Here is a 23,295-nt window from a genome sequence, read left to right on the forward strand (position 1 = left end):
CTGTCCCTAAAAATTTCACTATATAGGCACCTTTCTATGTGAGTGTGTGCACATATAAGCTATATTTGTAGATAATCACTAGCCTATAAGATGAAAAAAAATAATAAATTTTTTGGCAATAGTAGAGAACACAACTTTTAAATTACCCTTATGAACATTCTGTTTAATGTAGACCACTGGGGGAAAAATGAGCTGTCACTGGAGGTTAAGCTTTATTTTTTTTATGCTGGTATAAGACAGGCATTAGTTTTTCAATGGCAAATGCCACTTGTTTCTAATACCTTCTGGTGCCGGCCCTTCATTCACTTAGATAACTTCTATTAGCTAAAGAAGAAAAAAGTGGAAAGGACATGGGTGTAACATATTGTCTGCTTTCCATATCGGGTCATATAAGGGTGAAAAGAAATTCTTGAACACTGGTTTCATAATTCTTTGATAAAGATTTAGACTGCAAATATGCAATTAAATCATGAGAAAGAATTAAAACTTTAGTAAAATATACTAGAAACACTTGGCTTTATTCTATAAGTGATATTCTAGATTTCTAGATGTGTCAGCTCAACCCTAGATCCCACTCAAAAATGTTTAGTTACTGAACTAGCAAAATACACTTAATGAAATTTTAAGATAGTGTAGACCTTGAAAGTTACATCATATCAGTACCTCTAATAAATCAACATGGCATGATCTGGTTATATTTCTTACTATATCCTCAAATAATATGTTAGAGTTAAGCAGAATCTATATATAAGTTATATTTTAAAGCTAACGTGAAATAAACAGTTAAATGGTTTTCAAAGAGAAACTCTCATCTCTGTTTGTTCATACAGGGTCAAGAAATTACAAATCACTAAAACTGTCCATTACATATGCACCCCTATGGGGACATGTGCTGTCTGGCCTGGACCTTGTCTGGCAGGACTGGGTGGCAGGGTTATATTTACAGTAGGTAAATTCCGACATGTAATTAACTGGCTTGATAATAAAGTCCTTTGTGGTTAGAGTTCTATCAATAAATAACATCGGATATAAAATCTAAAATTCTATGTGGATCTGAATTCATATATTGTAGTACAGGGATAACCTGTGCACTACTGTATCTCTAAGACAAACAGTACTCTGGAAATTTATAATTTAAAAAAAGATAATTCATAAATTAAAATTGTTTATCAAAAAAGTCATTTAATTCCTTTAAAAGAATTAAAAGGAATGTGTAATTCCTTTTAATTCTTAGGTTTTTCTAAATTATAGTTGAAGCTTTAGGGGGCCAAATGAGCTTCTGGTAATAGGGTAAAAGCCTCTATTTTCCTATATTGTGCTAATATGTAAGTTCCATTATTTTCAATGCTGGCTTCAGAAATGTCAATAAGCTCTGGTAAGACTGAGTGTTAAGAGTCCCCAATGTTTTATCGTCTTTCCTCCCTCCCTACAATTTTCTTTGCACATCAGGAAGATGTCAAGTGCTTTCACTCAGATAAAAATACTGAAAGAGAAAAGCCAAACTCTTTCTCACTCTGAAGCCTTTGAAATCTTCTAGTAGGCTCAGTTTCTCAGGCACAGACTCCAGATGGTCTAAGGCCACTCGGGTACTCTAGAAAACACAAGGCAAGCAAACATTATGAAAAATTGATTAATATTTTCAGAATCCAAGTACTAAAAATCAGTTGTACCACTGGTATAAGCAGTTCAAGCTGTAGATTTAGAGAGTCAAATAACAAATAGTATGTCTAAGATAAATGTATCTACAGGAGAAAAAATTTTTTCAAGAAGAATATGAGATGCATTTGCAAGGCTGATTTGAATATAAAGCTCCTCCTAGATAACTGCTTGCAACTGATATACTATCAAACTTTCTATAGAGAATTTCATATTAATTTAAAAACCTGCTTCAGTGAACATCAGAAATAAATCATAAGGTAATACTGAGAAATAGATGAATTTGCAGTTATTTATCTACGGAGCATATTAGAGATCCTCACATGTTGCCATTATAAAGAAGAAAAGAGCTCTCAACAATTATTTTAGTTAAAAAGGAAAAGAGTAGTTCTCAAAAGACTTGGAAGAAATAATCTGAAATTAAATATGTGCGACAGGGACACAAGGTCCTGTTGATTACAAATCAATAACTTCTATAGTCTTTGATTAGCTAGTCACTGATTTACACATACTGATATAACCACTAAGAGGGAATGCTCTGAAAATTATTTCAAAGCAAATGTTGAACTAAGAGGTTAAATGGTAGAATAACCTTGAGACCAGAGACTGTACCATATACACCTCTGTATTCTTTGTCCTGTCACAGGGTAGGCACACAGATAGTAGCTTTTACATTTAAAATGAATTGTAATTATTCAATGAAATAAAAAATAAACCCTAGGGCTGTGCATGGGAAGAAAGTGTCCTGCAGGAACCTGGACATAAGTTTGCACAAAGCTATCAGGAAGTTAGTGACCACCCACTATTCCATGTACTCCCCTACATCTCCCACATGAACGGTTTTGCACAATAGATTATGAATGAAAGTGACATGTGTCACTTCTGGACTGAGACAGTTAAGAGTCTGTGTGTTCCCTTTTCCACCTCAGACCCTGCCATAAGGACCCTGGAGGCCACATATTCCAGACGGCAGAGCTACAGGATAGAGGAGAGCCGCCCACCATATTGGACTTAATGTGAGTGAAAAATCTACTTTTATGGTGCTAAGCCATAAGATTACATGGTTTGTTAGCTACCAATGCATAGCATAGAATTTATTGCAAACAATACCTGAGAATTATGTAATTTAATGATAGGCTAATCAGGTGGTCAAATGGCTTTTTTTCTTTTTCTTTCTTTTCTTTCTTTCTTTTTTTTTTTTTTGGTGGGAGGAGGCTCCAAATTATATGTGCGTCAGGGTTTTTTCTCAGGGGAGTTCAATTTTTTTGGAACTAGCCTGGGTTAGGAACTGGTGTTCTCATCATCTGGTATACTCACTTTCATTTACTCTTCCTATCCCTATCTCACCCTGATGCTCTGTCTTCACCTCCCATCCAGAGCTTCTCCAGAGCATAGCCTTACATCTCCTGCAGGGTTTCTGGAGGAGCAGGGATGGAGACAGACAGTGGAGGGTCTAACTCTTCCTTGAAGACACTTTCAATGTACTCATTTCCACTCTCTCCTTCTGCAATAAAAGGGTACCACTAGCTCAAAAGCCTTTCAGAAATTCTACAGGGTGAATAAAATTTGCTTTCCATAGCTATCCCCTTGACAGGCATTTGGGTTTCACCTCTGTCATGAGGCATTTTACTCTTTTTCTTTTGATGTTCTTTGACTTGGCATTATAGATGTCTTCTAGTTGTCAACATGTAAACCACCGTTTCTATCTCTTCATATTTGTATTCTTCTAATGTGATTTTTGAGAGAGTAGTAGAAACATCCTTACTTTGGCCATTTTGAAACTGGAAGTTGTACATGCTGTTTCTTCACATTCATAACTTTTCAAGTTCCACTGAAGCTTCCTTTTCGAGTTCCATTTAAAAGACTTAGTATTTTGTTCCTTCCGATTAACACTTACATTGTTAGTCTTTTTTGTGGCATGTGCTCAACTCAAACTGCCATGCATTTTAAATAGCTTTATTTAATTATTTCATGAATAGGAAAGATTAATCAAAATAACATGTTTCTTAGAGACAGACTCACAGACATAGAGAACAGGCCTGTGGTTGCCGGGGGTTGAGGGGATGGGGTCGGGGGGTGGGGAGGGATGGACTGGGAAGTTGGGGTCACTGGTTGCAAACTATTTACACACAGAATGGATAAACAACAAGGTCCTACTGTATAGCCCAGGGAACTATATTCAATATCCTGAGATATACCATAATGGAAAAGAATATAAAAAAAATGTGTATATATATGTATAACTGAGTCACTGCTATACATCAGAAATTAACACAACATTGTAAATCAACTATACTTCAATTAAAAAAATGACATGTTTCTTAACATAGGCCCTAATGTGTAGATTTAGGAGAACTAGTAGTTTTAGTCACCATATATGCTATATTCATTTAAATAGTAAAATTATAGCTTTCCTCAAGAATTATATTGGCCCTTGAATAGTAAAATCCAAATCAATGCCATGGTGATTTTAAAGCAAAATTTTATGCATTGGATAAAATCTTCTTCATAAACAATGGTTTCGGTACAACTTGTAGTTTTAAAACTTTATTTCCTTTTTTTTCATCCCATAATTTTTTTCATTCAAAAGTGACACTCTGAACCTGGGTTAAATATGTTATACTTATTTTGATCTTAAAATAAGCAAATGATCTCTTTCCCTACTGTAAAGCTAGCAGGTTATGCAAATATTTTTGCTTAAAATTTTCAATCAATCAGGTGATGCATTAAAAAGGTTTTTTCCTAGCATGTTTACACATACTGGTTTATTCTATTTGATTATGTTTTGGGGGTACATATTCAAACGGCTACTTTTTTCTGAGTAAACCTTCAACCTTAAAAATTTGCTTGGCTTCTTCTTTCTTAACCAGTTATTTTTCTACTTCCCTCCCCTAACCCCCCGCGTCTCCATTAACATCTTTATACTTTCTCTTCATCTATTGTAGATGTGATTATTTTATATTCCATTTATGGATTGTTTCTCAATACCTTGCTCAATATCAGAAATACTTTCTGGTACACATGTCCTTCTCTTCATCCTTATATTCTAGTCAGTTAAGTAACACCAAATGTATATCTAGATACCACAGAAAGATCCATAAGACGTAGGTGGCACACTTTCTCTTCTGCAGGAACTTTAAATTTACTGAGGGAGAATATGCATATGTAAAAGATGTAAGAATTATACAAAGAAAAAAGTTAATTGCATTTATTTTAAGGAAATTACATGTACAGATGCTGAGATTTCTAAGGCATCTGCAACAATAAGACATAAAGTAATGAAGATAATGAGTCCAGGCCTGCAGTCACCTCAGGTCTCATAATTTCATGATTAAGCGGTATTCGGAGAGTACGTTTATTTTCTGGCCTTCTCTCCCTCTATATGCATGTTAGTGTGCTTAAACCTACCACGTTGTCATATAGACTTAAAAAGTATGCATATGCACGTTCAAACTCCGTCTTTTTTTTTTTTTCCGTCTTTTGTTTTTTAATGTGAGATTGGCTGGCATCCTGTGCTTAGAGTCTTGTCACATTACATGGCATTTCAAGTTCACTTTTCCCCAAAAGCTAACTGTGCTAGAGAGACAAGAACTAATAGCAGATGGGAAGTCTAAATAGGGAACTTGCTTGGATTTTAAAGGTGCCAACGAGGACCTACAGCATGCTATTTCCTAGGGCAAAATATCTCATGCAGAGTCAGGGAACCTTTTTATTTTTTAAGTTGATTAATTACTTCTGCCTTACATGGTCGAATGCATTAAAGGGCACATATAAGTCTCCACTGGTAGAATTAAGGGAACAATTTCTCAAGTTTATGAATAATGGCACCAGGAAATGACAGGTGCTTAACCTGTCTTTAATTTTCTTAAATCAATTTTCTAGAAGAACTAAATTGGACATTCACATAGGGGTTTAAAGAGTGTTTCTCTTTTGAAAATGTTACAAGATAATAAATTTCATATCTAATTTGAAAACAGAGAAATTCACAATTAAGACTCCATTTCATAAAAAACTGATACAATACGCTGATTATAGTACTTGCTTTATCTCAGAGGCTTAAGGAGCTGGACTTCCACTGGCCTAGGAAGCAAATGATCAATTACTCCTAATCCTGTTTAGTAGGATAATGAAAGACTGACTATAAAAATGTAATTCAGGGGCTTCCCTGGTGGCGCAGTGGTTGAGAGTCCGCCTGCCGATGCAGGGGACGCGGGTTCGTGCCCCGGTCCAGGAAGATCCCACATGCCGCGGAGCAGCTAGGCCCGTGAGCCATGGCCGCTGAGCCTGCGCGTCCGGAGCCTGTGCTCCGCAACGGGAGAGGCCACAACAGTGAGAGGCCCACGTACCGCAAAAAAAAAAAAAAAAAAAAAAAAAAGTAATTCAATTTTGAATACAATTCTTAATCCTCATTCCACTGTATAATGTAGGTACTAAGGTTATCCCCATTTTACAGATGAGACAACTGAGGACCAAAGTGTAAATAACTTCCTCACAGTCATGTGGTGGCAAAACTGGTATGCAAATCCAAGCAGTCTGAATGCAGAAATGTCAGTGTTATTATATAAATATTTTCATGGCAAATCACCAATTGAAAAGGACAGCAACCAGTAGCTGTAATAGTGCATGCTTTAGGTAAATTCCTAATCCCTTGTTAGCTATCAACTCTTAGCAGCTAGAATTTTGAAGATATGTCCTTGATGAGCTTGTTTCTGGAAAAAGAAGTCTTAAGATGAACCCAGGAAGAATTTCATCTTGCCAGTGCTGAAGGGTCTGTGCTCAAGACCATGCATCCAATATATATACACACACAAGGGGTCAGGACAGTCTTTCTGTTGATGAGAGGACGTTAGGTATCAGATTGAGTTTTATGATACTAATACCCCCTTTTCTTTTTTTGTAACATTTAGCACTAGGATAGCACACTATCTGTCCACAAGAAGTGCTTCAACAAATGTTGGCCACATAAAGACAAAGGCAGAGTTACCGTGTTCTAATCAACCCGCTGAATCTTGACCTCTGTATTAAAAACCTAGAAGCAAAAGTTTGCTATTTCATTTATTTTCTCTAGACTAAGGGCAAGATCCAGTGGCGGAAACAACAGTGAAATTCAGAAGTCCTGTCTGTTAGGACTTCCGGCTTCTGTGCATACGGGCGTGTTTAGATACCTGTTGGAAGGGGCAATGAATCAGCTGGCAATTTTACTATTCCAAAATCTTCAACACACACCAAACTGCTGTGGGGTTGAACAGTTTGTACTGGTCCACAGTATATTTTTCTTTAGGTGTTCCTTTGCTTCAGACTTGAGGGAAATTGAATAATATAGTATGACAATATAAGTAGCAGCTATTAGGAATTAGAAGGGGCTTCACTGCAATTCTTAGATTCCTGTCTCCTGTAGAGAAAGCTTACGAAACAGAATATACTTTTCTTTGTAAAAATGTACATGTTATTTTCTTATTAACATATAACAACCACCATTTTCTTATAGTGCTATTGAAATCATATGTTTTGAGGTTCTGGATGATACATAAAGGATATGGTGTCTATATTTTTATTTTAAAAATGTGTGTGCATTTTTGGCACTATATAGATATTAAATACATGAGGTTATGAAGCAGTTTATTTGGGTTCAAAAATGCAATTCCATTTCATTTGGAAAGAGATTCACTTAAAAACTTTTTTGACAAATGGCTGAAAGATGGTAAAAGGACCTGAGTAAACAAGTTTGAAGGAGAGGAAGAGTGAGATCATGAAAAAGAGAGACTGTCTGCCTTTTCACTTGAGGTGACTAGATCCAGCACAGCTATATTGGCTTCACAGGGTCCTCTTTTCATCCAAACTGTATGACAGCTGGAACCAAGTGAAAAAGTAGCAGAGGCTGGGCTGGCAAAGTCATTTCGTAGACACACATCCTTCAAAGAGCCTCAGAGCTCAAAGTCATGTGGATTTCTTGGAATATCAGAGGAGTCCTCTATTTCTAGATTGTGTACTTTTGATACCGAGCAGGACCCTGTGGGGCTCCTGGGCACAAAAGCCTTTCTGTGTCCTCCATGTCTCGATAACAGGAAATAGGCTTCATTCAGCCTCCATGACCTTCCCTGAGTTCCAGTGAGAAGGTTCAAACAGTTGCTAATTAGGGAAGGGAGGGGATCCACATTGGAGACAAGGGAGGAACAGTCAAGGAAACAAAAATGCAGCCTCGGGGCAGGGTTCTTGTTCCCCATTAAGGGATATACATACATAACGATATCTGAGCTGTTCTGCAGATACTGAAAGCCCCACAAGGTGGGAGAAATTAATGGTATGCTGCTCTCAAGCAGGCAGACCCCAGACGGGTTGGAACCAGAAGGTTGATGATGCTAACTCCCACCTACCTCACCACCAACCAATCAGAAGAGTGTCTGCGAGCTGATCACACCCTCTCTGAACCATTACCGTGAAACTTCTCACTATCGCCTCCATGTTGAGACACACAGTTTTTGAGGCACAAGCCCGCTGTGGCCCCTTTGCCTGGCAAAGCAGTAAAGCTGTTCTTTTCTACTTCACCCAAAACTCTTGTCTCCAAGATTTAATTTGGTGTCAGGGTACAGAGGCCGGGTATGGCTTCACTTTAAGAGAGTTTTAAAAATCAGACACCCACTTAGAAGTGTTTACATGTGTCTCAGGGTAAGAGGGTACATAAGGCTTGTTAAAGAGACAAACAAAAAAAACTACCAGTTAATGTGGCAATATGGCATCAGTGACTCTATTTGATCTAAAATCCAGAACTTTTGTCAACAACAAATTCTATTTGTCTTCATATAATACCATTCTAATCAAACATGGTAGAAGATCTCCTTTAAAAAGCACAAATTTATGAAATTTGAGAATAGGTAGAATATCTTCACTAGAAAATTTGAATAAAGAAGACTTTCTAGGTATTTTCCAACTCTCGTTCACAGTAATTTTTTTCAGTGAAGAACTATATAAAACCTACAGAATCTGTCATTCCAGGTTATTGCTTTCTTGTTTCTAGACGTAACCAAATGATGAGTTACTGTCAACCCATGATCTTATTATTAGCTTAATTTGGGGATTTTTTTCAATAAGAGAACACCAAGAATGAGTTGAAGGAGAGAGGAATACAGAAGGAATAAAGAAACATATCTCTTCCCCTTGAGATCCCCTCTTTAAATATTTTTCCTGATATAAAGGAAAAATAACACACAAAGAATAGTGAGGACTAGCTTAGTGTTCTCTGTATGCTAGATAACGAACTGGGCCCTTACAACCAGTCTATAAGGAGGAGGGTCTTGAGATCCACACTTTAATTTCTGTGAAATCACTTCAATTCTTAAAATTGAAAACTAAATGCCCCCAACAAAGGGAAGAAATTTAAGAACTTTTGCCCCCAAAATGTGATTGCATGTTAATAATGGGCAAACAGTATAAGCAAGTGTTTGCTGAAAGAGACAGAGTTTAGCAATTTCTGCTTAAGGTGGCAGATAAAGAAACTATGTTTGTGGGATTTACTGGTCCCAGTCACGTGTTTCAAGCTGGCTGATGGAGGACAGTGGTGAGGTGGAAGGGATGCTGAACCAGAAGTCAGCCTATCTCATTTGTGGAGATGCACAGTTCCAGCAACATTAATTGTATTTTGTGGTTTCCCCTGCCCTTCTAAGCTTAAGTCTTTTATTTTCAAAATGGGGATAAATAATGATGGTCTTTATTATCCCATACTCATAGAGTAACTGTGATAATCAAGTAAGAGTGAATGTGAAAGTACATTGAAAACTGTCAAGTACTTTCTAAATAGTATTAAAAAAACCCTGATTCTGTGAAATAATGTCAGCTCAAGGATTCTCAAATGGAGAAAAGGAGGTCAGTGACAATCTAAATTTGACAATCTAAAATTACTAATAAAAATTAGTCAACAGAGTACAAAGCAGAAACAAGGCAAAATTAATTAAAACTATATCCAATATTTAGAAATACATTACTGTTCTAAAGACATCATCCAAAACATAAAAATAATAGAATTGTAATGGCACGCAAATTAATTTTGTACATACTGTGCCCTCGGTGGAGAATGTTCCCTGCAGTCTCCTTATCTGGTTAAAACTTTTCCCCCCAACATTATGAGCATTTTCAAGCATACAGGAAATCTGAAAGAAATTTACGGAGATCACACAAATACCCACCACCTAAGTTCTACTATTAACATTTTGTTATATTTGCTTTATCACATATTCATCTATCCATCCCCACGTCTATCCATTAACCCAACTTATTTTTTGGATGCATTACAAAGTAAACTGTGTACATTAGTACACTTTACCCTAAAGACTTCAGCATGCATACCATTAATTCCACTTGAATATGTTTAATGTAAAATTTACATTAATTTGTAATGAAATGTATAAATCTTAAGTGAACTGGTTAATTTTTATTATCTTTCATCACTTCCTCAGGGAAGGCACCCATGCCTTCACTGATTTCTGTCAAATAAGCTCTCAGTTAAATCATGAGCCTTTCCTTTGCAACAAGTATTAGAGTACTAGTGTTCCATTTATTTGTGCGGTTATTTAATTAATGCTTGTGTTGACACTGGGCAGTAAGCATCCTCCGGGTGGGGAATGTCTGTCTTTGTTCCCCACTGTACCCACAGTCCACCCAGTGCTTCCACAGGAAAGGTATTCAATAACTGCTTCTTGAGTGAACGAATGCAATTTACTCAATGAAGGGGAGGGATTTATCCATTTATTCAATCTGCAAGCATTTACTAAACACTGACTCTATAGCAGACACTGTTCTACAGGTGAGCTGAGGGAGGGCCCAAGATGAGGCTGAAGATGCCTATGGTAAGATCTTACAGAGCCTTTAGGCCACAGTGAAGTAAGTGTATTTAATTCTGAATGAGACAGAAGGTCTTCTGAGGGTTTTCAGCAGAGGAGTGACATGCTCTAAAAGGAACTTCTGATGCTGTTTGCAGACTGCTGGCCCCTGAGCCCCAAGCAAGGGAAGAATTGGTGGAGTTTGGTAGTATTGTGAGAAGGGGGCAAGGCGTCTCACTCCCAGGTTGGGGACCTGCTGAGCAGTGGAAACTCTGAGACCCACATCAGGGGTACCATCTGGGTGGAGTTCCCTGAGAAATTTATTGGGAGAATGTACTGAAACCCCAGAAGGGCAATGGTGTCACATCTAAAGCTCTTGATTTACCCCAAATACTCTTACATCTCAAGAATAGTCATTCTGACCATAAACTTCTGAAAATGTCTTAAATGTCCACAAAATAGTTTCTCTAATAATGATAGATTATTTACATTACTCAGATAATATTTTTATTTGTGGTAGCCTTCTGTTTAAGGACATCAAGATATATTTGAGGCAGCAAGGTACAGTGGAAAAGATCACTGAGTAGCAATCAGGAGATAAAAAGTTATATCTCAGGTTTGCCATTACCAGTTATATGAACTTGGGAAAATCATTTAACCCATGGATCTCAGTTTCCAAATCAGAAAAATGGGAAAGAAGGATCTAAAAATCTCTAAGAGCCCTTCTGGCTCTAGATTTAGTCTGCTGTAGCTTTAACTTCTTCCCATAGTAGGTTGGGAGCTTGAAAGGTTGGAAAGAGTAAGAAAAATGGCTTTCTATAAAGAGAAAGTAAAATAAGGAGAAAACCATTTAGGGATTACTATTTACCCAAGAACACCTGAGGGGTGGAAAAACCTTCATTCTTCTGTGGCAGAAAGCAAAGTCAATGACTGCATAAGGAAAACAGGAAGAAAGATATTTCTGTCATCTTGGGTATTTGCCCTATCAAATTACTAACTCCAAATATTTGTCATTTTGTATTTTTAGAACAGATACTTCCAAAAGCAGGCAAAGAACTTGCTTTTCTTTTTTCTTTTTCCATTTTATAACTGTCCTAATTAAAAAAAATTAAAACAGAAAAAAGATTTTACAGTTTTGCCCTCATCTAGAGGCTGCTAATTAGCTTCTGGTTCTATTACCATAAATGTTATTCCATATTTTTGCTTCTGTCAAAGTTTCTGTGCCATCATGACTTTGCACACTGTGGACCAAACAAATGTTGCTGCCATTCTGGTAAACAACAAATGTAGCCTTGCCAGCAATCCATCAGCCAATGCAGCCACCTCCAATGATGTGCCCTGAGGGGAATTCAGGATGGAGATAAACAGGATACTGGCCCTAGATAGTTAAGATGCATATCTAAGCAATAATTTCAATGAACCTGGACTCATTCATCTTCCCATACATAGAAAAAACACTAAAATCATTAACTTGAGATGGCTGTTTTTTGTGATTAGCAGCAATCTTTCGATGTTTGACTTTTTCTTTTTTTTTTTCCCAGCAAAAACTCCTATATATCTTGGCTCCTTCCTTACCTCTTTGAAACAGTTCCTCAGAGCTGTCTGAGAGCCTATATCCCAATTATATAGTCCTCAGTAAGATTACCAAAGAAAACATAATTCTCGACTTTTAGGTTGTGCTTTTTTGTTTGTTTTGTTTTTTCAGTCGACAACGTAAAGGCCCATCTGTCTGGAATATCCTCTACACGCTGCTTTAATTAGCCCACTGATTGTCCTTCTGCAAGACTTGGCTTGGTTATACCTCCTCTAACATGGCAGTTAAAAGCATGGCCTCTTGAGTGGTCCGAGTTGAAACCCTGATTTAGTCTCCTACTGGCCACGTGTGCCTACGGAAGTTCCTGATCCTTCTGCACTGGGACTCAGTTTCTTCACCTATAAACAGGAATGATAATAACACCCATAGCGTAGAACTATTTTAAGGATCAAATATATTAACATATGTAAAGTACTCAGAATGGGGAAGGGCACTAGTAAGCACTCAATAAACACTAGCTATTGTTACAACGATAATACTAGTGATTATTCCGTGAACATCTCTCCTAAAGTGTGTGTTGGGTACCCATCCTCAGAGCTTCCCATGCACACACATGCCTCCTATCACCTGCCTAATCGCTTCCTGTCTATTTGTCCCTTTCAGTAGACAGCAAATTTCTTAAAGGCAGGACTATATTCTTCCTTTATATCCAGGTCTGAGTACTTGCTATTACACACAATAGATTTTAGTTTTATGGGGGAAAAGAAAACAAAAAACCTTCTCAACGCAAAGATCAATAAATACTCATTTAGAACTTATAAATGTTGTAGAAACATATATGTAGCACAAATTATTTTCTAAAAGTACAATTTAAAACCTGACTTGAGGGACAGTGAATGTTTTTAAACACTCAAAATTAAATAAACAAATGGAAGAAAACGAGGGACAGTAAAGTTGAGTTGAATGGTCCAGACAGAGTAAAAGAGAGGAAGATGAGAATAAAATCTTTTGTGGGCCTAATAATGTCCTAATAAGGAAATGTGGGATGTGAACAGCAAACTGTCTCTGTGGATGAGCTGACAGGGGCTTAGCCACTTGAGGCCACGAAGACACTGGTCACAGGGCAGATACTGAGAAATGCTAATCATTTCCCTGAATACTGCAAGGCCCTTGCCCCAAGCCCTCAAGCTATGCGAAAGCAGGCAATCACATTTGCCTCTTCCATATTTAACATGGAACAGAGGGTCCTGATATGGAACACTGATAAGGAATGATAATTGTTCTGGCTGAGGTAGGGTCCAGGCTAATTTACTTAAAAGCTCCTTGGTGAGGTGAACATAATTAACCTTCTCTGTTCTCAAAGTAAAGGGTTATTTTCTTTTAAAGAGTTGTCCTGTGTTCTAAAAAGGAACGACAAAACAAATTAATCATTTTCCATTACTCGGCACACAGCACTTGGATGCTGAGAGAGCATGTGAACAGTTAATCCGCCTATATGGATGAGTTTCTGGTGACAGGCAGATCAGATCTAAATAGAAATCAGGCAAGGTATTTTATTTTTATCATTGTGGCTTTGAGACTTAATTCAAAAATAACTGAGACCAACTCTGACTATACTTTTAAAGTTTGCTTTCATAATTAATCCTTTTTTGAACACTTAGAAACACTCCTTTGGATCCTGTACAAAGCATTTCCCTGGCCGACTGCTGCCAAAGCAGACAGAAGCAGAGACTATCTAGAATCCTTCAAAACTATTGAAAATTCAACTGAACTATCTCTTAAGGCCATACTTAGTTCAAAGTACCAGTAATTTGAAGTTATAGCAATACATTTTGGAAGACAGCCCACCTAAACAAGTAATGTTAAAGGTGAATTCTAAGTATGTTTGAGAGGCTCTGTTAAGGTACGTCCTGAATGGCTGAACAGAAGGGGAAGAGAGGATAGATGAAGTATATGTAAGCAAAAGTATATATTTTTAAATAAATTCATCTAGTTTCTGAATTTGCAAGTCCTGGCTGAGAAAGATGGACCATGAAAGCCACTGGGCATTACACAACTGACAATATTATTTGATGAGCAAATTCATCTGACATTTGCCACAAACAATCGTCTTCCTGAAACTTCAATTGCTAGAAAGGTTTTTTTCTTTTTTCCAAATGAAAGCCATGTATTCATTCAACTGGACAACAATGAAGCTTTGTGGCCTGGTGGTTAGTATGAAAAGGAGTTGGTTTTGCCAAAACAATTTGAAATTTTGAACGTAGTCTCCCTTCCCCCACTTCTTTTTTAACATACTCAACTAAAATGAACGAGTTCTGTAGCCCTTACTAGACACATTAAAAAAAAAAAAAGAAACTAAACAAAAAAGCAACCAACAAACCCCCTGAAGTAGCCAAAACCACATGACTTTGGACATTTAAAGTATGTTGTAAAAACTTAGAAAACATGCAATACTCTGGAAATTAGTCAGGATTTCACAGCATTTATTATACAGAAACTGGATAGGACATCTGGCCTTCCCTTTATCCAACAGCATTTACTAAGTACCTACTATGTACAAATCAAACTATAACATCACTACATCAGACTTCATTTTGCTAAAGCTGATTAGATTTAGTTCAAGCATATTCTTTTGGTTCCTGAATGAAAATAAGTTATTAGGGCAATAGAAATATTTATAATTTTTTGTTAACTGCCTTTTCCCATTAAATTGGAAAATTTTAAGTATAGGGATTAAGCCTTACTTACTATTCTTTAAATCTATGGTGTTAATACATAATAGCTACTCAATAAATATTTATTGAATTTGGTGCTATAATTGCTTCTCAGTCATCCAGTAACTACATATATGCAACAATATTTTTAAAATTTGCTAATGTGAAAGATTAGATAATTTATATTTGATTTGGGGATAATTCCATATCCTGTCAAGTGAATGTGGGTGTGTCAGGAGTTCTGGGATATACTCTATATAATGAAGTTGCAACAGTAACATCAATTACATGAGACAGGTACTCCACTTTAGGGAGCAGGGAGGACGCCTGCTCCCTAAATTTTCTTGAGATATTCTAGGACATGACACCCACGAGGAATACCAGTTAGGAAGAGCAAATATGAAGTATTATATAATATTGCTTTCCCTGTCCTTCCTGCCCTCCCACCCAACTTTAGTTGGAGGCCAAAGGTAAGAGCTTTGCTCTATATTATTTCTAAGAAGGTACAGACATAGGTACATATCACAGCCATGCAGAGCTCAAACTTTAAATATATATATGGTCTCTTCCTCTTAAACTTAGAGGGAATCCAGTGCTTTAAAGGAACTTTCTGGAGATGCAAACAAGATGCCTATTGATAGTGAAAACTGGGTCTATCAAATTTATGGTAATAGGTAATATCGCTTGAAGTCAGTTGCAATTTGAACACTGTGGGAACTACAGGAGATTCATTCATAACAAAAACAAACAAGCAAACAGAAAACAAAGAAACAAGGAGATGGGAATACAGAATGGCAGTTTGTTCCTAGATCTCAGAACACAACAACATACTTTTGCTTAATCTTTGGTGTATCAGTAATAATTAGTCATCACCATTTACTATTCTGGTCCAACGGTGAAGTTTCTTTTTTTTTTTTAAGATTTTTAAAAAAATGTAATTTAATTTATTTTTTGGCTGTGTTGGGTCTTCATTGCTGTGCACGGGCTTTCTCTAGTTGCGGCGAGTGGGGTCTACTCTTCGCTGCGGTGCACGGGCCTCTCATAGCGGTGGCTTCTCTTGTTGTGGAGCCTTCTCTTGTTGTGGAGCACGCGTTCTAGGCACAGTACTTGCAGCACGCGGGCTCAGTAATTGCGGCACGTGGGCCCTAGAGCACATGGGCTTCAGTAGTTGTGGTGCGTGGGCTCAGTAGTTGCGGCTCGTGGGCTCTAGAGTGCAGGCTCAGTAGTTGTGGTGCACAGGCTTAGCTGCTCTGTAGCACGTGGGATCTTCCTGAACCAGGGGTCGAACCCGTGCCCCCGGAATTGGCAGGCCAATTCTTAACCACTGTGCCACCAGGGAAGTCCCCAACGGGTGAAGTTTTAAAAAAATATTTTAGCTACTTGATAAATAACTTAAAGAATATAAAGAGATAGTAAAAAATAATAATGTCATTAGAAATTTTAGTAAGAAGTTAAGCACGTTATATATTCTCTTGATTTAGAAGGTATGAACGCAACGGACTACTGAATAACTGTCATCCATGATTCTGGAAAACACCCATCTTGTAAATAGTGATTAGAAATTTCAAATATATTTCTAATGAGTTCTATTTTATCTTTACTTCTGGCTTGTTCTCTTGCACTTGCTTCTTCAAAACACAATACCTCTAAAAATGTGACAGCTTCTAATTTTTTTTAATATAAATTTATTTATTTGTGGCTGCGTTGGGTCTTCATTGTTGCGCACAGGCTTTCTCTAGCTGTGGTGAGCGGGGGCTACTCTTCTTTGCGGTGCACAGGCTTCTCGTTGTGGTGGCTTCTCTTGCTGTGGAGCACGGGCTCTAGGCGCATATATGGGCTCAGCAGTTGTGGCTGACGGGCTCTAGAGTGCAGGCTCAGTAGTTGTGGCGCATGGGCTTAGTTGCTCCGCCACATGTGGGATCTTCCCGGACCAGGGCCTGAACCTATGTCCCCTGCATTGGCAGGCGGATTCTTAACCACTATGCCACCAGGAAAGCCCTGCTTCTAATTTTTAAAAAATTGATAATGCAGTCTTCTTTACTACATAATTGCAGATTTTTTTTCATTTTTTAGATTTATAAGTGTAAATTAGAATGGTCAATCCAACAAAAATTTTCATTTCTATATTATCTTTTCCTTTCAATCACATTTTTATTCAACCTGCTTTCAGCGTTTGCCCATTTACGAACCATATGAAGTAAATTATGGTGCACAAACATAACTAAAGATGAAAGAGTACTGTCACACATTCTTTCAGCAAATGCACTGCTCCAGGTTCTTGTTGCCAAATGTTGCATAATGAAGTCCTTCTTGTTGATTAAGTAACTGGAAGAGAGCACCCTATTTCCTCTTTGTCCTCAGAAATAGATTGTTCATTCATTGATTTGCAAAAAATTCATCTATGATATTATCATTTGAAGACTCATAATCTGACTTTTGCTTATACAATCAATTTCACCATCATCATTAGTATCTGGAATGCCACTGTCTGTCTCTTTATATTCATCTTCTGATTCATCTAATAAGTATGAAATGTCTTCCTCTGTCAGTTTCCTTCTCTTTGTCATTATGGGAGAAAATGAGAAATTCTGAACTATCAACCTGCATCCAATAAAAGTAATAATAATAAAGAAAAAGACTATAAAACTTCTTCTTGAAAGATAATACAATATTTTGATGCAAGGTACTTCTCCGTGGCATTGCTACATGTCTTATGATGGCTTTTATCCCAGAATAGCTTTCCAAGAATGTTTCTATAGCAAACAGACTTGGAAATACACTGTCTTCCTCTTAGGCAAAGGTTCGGTAGAATTTCTTGTAGCTCCCTTTATAAGACTGGGGTTACATAAGCTCAGGGTTCCTCAGCTATAACACAAATTCACTGCATGTGCAACACCCACCCGGACCCATCTCCGTATTGCCCCCGAGGGACTTGGAAGGCAAAGGGAAGTGATACAAACATGCAGCTCATGGGGTCAGCTGTGCTGTGACTAATAAAGTCCTTTGTCTCATGTCTTCTTCCAGCATCCGTAAAAGTACGGCAGGCTAACTAGGTAACTGGTGAGAAGGATAAAATTCTCAGACTCTTCAGTTCCTGATATACTTTGGACAACACAATAAGAAAATTGAAATGTTATGTAACAGTGATGATTTAGGTCACTTATTGCAACATCCTTCTGTGTGATCCCCTTATCCCTCCATCTTCATATGATTTTGGTCTCTTCTAGCATATTTGGGAACAACTGACAAGCACCAATAAAATAATTTCTAGGATGATGAAATAGGAAAATGTTTCAAGAAAATAAGATCACCAAGATTCATTATACATCTTGGATTTATAATAGGCTTCAATAGACTCATGGTGTTTGCAAGACAGAATGAATTTTTTCTATCTTAAAAGTGAGGAAAATTTCTCTTTGCTCTTTGTAAGAACTAAAAAAAAAAAGAAAAAAAAATTTAAAAAAATCAATCCTTACCAAAAGAAATTAATAGACTAAGATTGGGTCCAAATGACCCTGATGGTATAATAAAGATTAAACCACCCTTGAAAAACTCTTTGCCTTTTATCATCACCTCTCAGATCCTGTTCATCCTTTAGTACCTAATTTCTCCTTCCTGGGAGCCTTTGTAAACTACTTCTGTGGAGTCTGATACGAAGTCTGGTAGTTCATGAAATACTTGTCCTATGCTGCTTTGCAAGATAAACCATGCTTTATACTCAGTCCTTTACATGGGTTAGTTGGTGGTCATTTGTTGAATAGAGAAATGAATGAAAGAAATGAGTGGAGAAATGAGTGTGATGTCACAGAGGGGGGAACTAACACAAAAGTAGAAAAGAGGAGAAACAAGAAGAGAGATGAGAGAGGCAGGTAGTCAAAAGAAAACTGATTTAATAGCCAATTTGCTCAATATACTGATTTACAAAACAAGGTATTTGTTTTTTAAACTCTTTATATGGTTTCCAAAAATACTAGTTTGTAAACTGGACAATTCATTAAGGTTTATTAAAATCAGAGAATTAATCATTTGGTGAGCTCATGACTGGGTAAATTTGCCCTTGAAGTTAGGCCCAACAAGGTTAAATTTTAGTAAGAAGCTACAAGTAAGCACACGAGATTCCTGGAAATTTTTTAAAAAATAATGTTTGAGAAAGAATCTTATGAATGTTGTTTTGGTAGATTGGAAATTATATGTTGTAGGCACAGAATACATGATGGTATCAGTAGAAAAGGCATGAAATTAACTCAGTGGAAATTAATAGGACTACATCCAACAGACATGAAGGCAGAGTAACACCAGGCTCTAGGGGATGGACTGTAAAGGCACATTCTTAAAGGGCACAAAGAAGATGGCTTAAATCAGTGATTCCCACACATGACTGCAAGTTAGAATCATCTGAGGAACTTTAGAAACTACTGGGTCCTATCCCAGGTCAACTGAATCTGGAGGCAGGAATGTGTTGAACTAAAATTATTAGGATTATTAAATAAGAACTATAAATCTAAATTTCTCAGACCCTAAATTTGAAATAATTAAATTGAATTTTGGAGGTAAAATGTATATAACATAGAGTGCCAAGACACATAACCAGTGTGACAAAACTAGGACCAGAATGCAAATGTCCCGATTAGTCAGCCAAATCTTTCTAGTCCATGTACTGCTCCTGTGACTGGGAAAGGTAGTGCACACATAAGGGAGGAATATTTGTTTTAAATTAGAAACGGACTTTCCATCCATTACCTCATTTGATCTTCTCAGCAAATCTGTGACACAAATAGGATAAGTAATAGGCCCATTTCATAGATAATAGAAATTAGGATCAGAGGGGTTAAGTGAGTTGTCCATGTGAAAGAGCCAGGATTCACAACCAGGTCTTCGAACTCTCAGGGCACCAAATTCTAATCGTTCTCTAAGAAATGTGGAGATCACCTGGCTTTTGCCTTACCCTCTCAGTCAACTCCTTCATGTCTGGGAACAAATACACTCTTCTTCAAGGAAAAACTAATGTCTAATGTGGAGTTCTGGGGTATTACAAAGCAAAACAAGTTCTGAGTTAGAAATGATAGGGATAAAAGCTGAAAACAGTAAGTTCTCTGACAAGATATAAAGGGAGTACTTCACAGAATCTAGGTGTTTTAAGTCAGTGAGTCTATATTTAATATGCTTTAGACTATCTGGTTAATGTCTGATGACAATGAAACAAACAAGTCAGGATGTGTTCTATTGGCCTTTGCCATGGATATAGGTAGAGTGAGATCCTAGTAGAGAAAAACATTGAAGAAGCTCCAGAAAATCATTTACAGAGCACGAACTATGCAAAATAAGAACAGAGCCTAAAGACAATAATGAGGGAAGGGCTACTTTGATGGTCTTTCACTGTTTGATGTTCAAGTATAATGTATTTGGGGGCAATGATAGGATAAAATCGTTCACTAATGTTAAATAATTAACACAAGACCACTTTGGATATTTATATTAATAGTGCTAATAGTGACAGTATACTCTCTCCAGCCTTTCATCTGAGATTAAAGTTTGTTAAAAGCCCTAAACAAACTTTATAAACAGTTGTGTAAGTGGAATTAGAGTATAAAATTAAAAAAAGATCGACTGAGGCATTTGATATCACTGAGCAAAAGCTCAGGACACAACTAGTAATGCAGCCAAGGGGCACGCCAACACTCTTCGACATTCACAAGGAAGAAAACCAGATCAAAGCTGCTTTATTAAACTCCATGTACCAAGAGGTCGAGGGCATATTTTGACAATTCTAAATATGATTCAAGAATTCAGTGTCCTGTTTTTGACTCTACTTCTTGCCCTGCTCAAGGTAAATACGGGATCTCGTTGTTAATTGTCTTCCTCTTCACTTAGTATCATTCACTAGGTACTTACTTATGAAGCATTCCTTACTCATGTCTTCATTACTCTCAACATTCACAAGTGGAGTATGTGGAATGGAAAGAACACGGAGCCACTAATCAGGACAAATGAATTCTAGCCCCTGATTTGCCATATTTGGCTATTCATAAATTCCTCTGTCCTCCATACTTCTTATTTATAGGGTGAGGGGTTTTGACAAGGGTCTCTAAGAGTCCTTCCATTTGTAACATTACCTAGAATGTGAGATCCACGGCAGCAGGGACCCAATCTGCTATATGCCCGAGGACACTGTCGAGATATGGCAGGGATTCAACAAGTATCTGTTGTACACAATTACGTGATTAAATCAGGGTAAATTGTTTGAAAGCAACTATTCATAGGGTGGAAATTTTTTAATGAAGATAATTTTTTTTAATTCCTCCTAGACTAGAGTCTACTAAGTAAAAGACTTTTAAAATATGATCCAGTCCAGCACAATTAAAAAAAAAATTTAAAAACTTAAATGTAGAGAGGTTAAACAACGTGCCCAGAGTCATGTGCCTGGTTATCGGGGAGGATACGACCAGAACCCACCATTTCTGACTCTAAATCAGATACTGTTGTACTATATCACTTTCCATCATTTAAAACTAGGCATATAATAATTTTCAGCTGAAACCTGTATGCAATTGGTTAAAATTAGGTGCACAAAATGAAAAATTCCCAAATTAGCTTTTTATGTAAAGGCTACTTCAAAATGTGTGTAACAGACACTACTCCCACCAACTATATGTTAAGGGTGTAATACCAATATTTCATTTTATAGTTAGATTAGGATCTTAAAAAGATGTAATACATTATTACTCTGAGATTTCATCCAGATATGCGCTCTTAAAGAGAACAGAAAGCATTTCTTATATGTATTATATTTTTCAGAAAGATACTTCAGAAAGTGTTTTGTAATATATACACTCATATTATCTTCACAATACAAAACAAGCGCTTCTTACCCATAGAATGCACTGTTATTGATAGTGTTTGGAACAGGACTATAAAACACATCATCGAGCAAAGCAGTTAGGCAGTCTGACTGCTTATCAGCACCAACTATGAAGCTGTCAGACTGACCTCCAAACACTGAGGAGTTCAATAATACTAAATTCATCTGCTGGTGAAGCTGCATTCATTATGTAATTTCTCAATGATACTTTCCCTATGTCACCGCATTTATGAAAAATCTGACAGCGCTGTGAGAAACGATCTTTGCAGGCTGAAGGAAGTCTTACATTTTTAAATTGGTCATCACCTTCTGCCACAAGGTTGCAACTCTGTATAAACAGCCCACTGGTTTCAGCACCATTTTCTTCATTTTAACATAAGCACAGTCATGTTTTTGCAATTTAACCCTTTGAAGATGACCCCATTATTGGAAAATATACACATTTTAATACTGACTAACACAGAATACAGACTCTGTATTTTGGGACAAGGTGGCGAAAGGAGAATGTCTAGATTGTTTCAACCAAGATCCCTCATGAGAGATTCATGAGGATATTTCCGTTTGCCCTCGATGCGAATATACAGAAGGTAGACTAACATTAGAGCAGTGGGAAACTTGGCAGAACGGGCTAGGACAGGGTTTGTGCAAAACCTTTTTCCGGTTTCAGTTTGAATGGGTTCCCAGGAAGTGTCAAGTTCGAACAAATCCAAAATTTTACAATGCAGCTCAGCCAAAACTGCTGAGATTCACCTGATTCTGGGTCAAAACCGTACAGAGCACACTGCGTTTTATTTGGTGTAAAGCCAATTTGACTGAACCTTTCAGGCAACTTCAATGAGAGGCTTATAGCCTTGGCAAGACCAAAAATGAACCTGGCTTGATCTTTGGTTTTGAAACAGCAAGTTCTGGCTTTATAAAGAGATAAAGGCAAGTTTTACCCAGCTTCAAGATTCTTACAAATACTTAGAAGAGGCACTGCAGATAATTAACTGTTATTTGGCCACATTTACATACTCAAGTCAGTTATTTCCTCAGCTAAACCAGGACACTTTAGTTAAATACATTAACACTATTGGGTCCATATACTCCTAACTGCCCCAGAGCAGATTCTGGTGTCCTAACAAAGAATAATGGTCCTTCTTCAACAACTTATGTGCCTGTAGACTGGCTTGCACACGTAGTAGGGTGAAGCACAATTAGTGTTAGATCCATAGTGGGAAGGGAAGGAAATTGAAAGTAAATCCCCAACAATCAGTGTCTAACAGTAGACAGGTGAAATCAGAATACGCAACATCACTTAGTAATTTCCAGAGACATACTGGCATACTCTTGTACTCGTGGATACCAAGATCTTGAAGATCAACTGGTATGCATACTTCAAGTCTGGTACCACTAATATTAGCTGAATGAATCCTTTAGAGATGTGCTTAAGCCTCTAGCAGTTTTTTAAAAATAGAAATCATATTTCTAACAGTTTTCCTGTGTCTTGTAATTTTTCTCAGATAGGCAAATTTGTGCATGTTTTTCTCCATATAGCTGCAGGTTAGGATTTATCCTGTAAATTATGTTATCTCTGCAAGTATATCCTAAAAATACAGGAAGCTTAGATTGTTTTAAGTAACTTTGGTTTGAGAAGTTGATTAAACACTGACAAATTGCAACTACACAGTTACACATTTGCTCTCAGTCAACACTTTTCAAAATTTTAATTACATCCTC

At 37.1% G+C, this 23,295-nt stretch overlaps 1 protein-coding gene across 2 annotated transcripts in view; it reads right to left on the reverse strand.

Annotated features, from left to right (window-relative positions):
- CEP128 (centrosomal protein 128) overlaps window positions 1-23,295 on the reverse strand; it is a 453,164-nt gene that overhangs the window by 24,714 nt on the left and 405,155 nt on the right. For both annotated transcript variants that reach the window (XM_033416425.2, XM_004262299.3), the window contains one exon: window positions 1,514-1,591. In XM_033416425.2, coding sequence (XP_033272316.1) covers window positions 1,514-1,591 — 78 coding nt within the window. The remainder of the gene's footprint in view (window positions 1-1,513; window positions 1,592-23,295) is intronic.

Source organism: Orcinus orca, chromosome 2 (assembly GCF_937001465.1).
Source record: "Orcinus orca chromosome 2, mOrcOrc1.1, whole genome shotgun sequence".
Taxonomy (NCBI): domain Eukaryota; kingdom Metazoa; phylum Chordata; class Mammalia; order Artiodactyla; family Delphinidae; genus Orcinus; species Orcinus orca.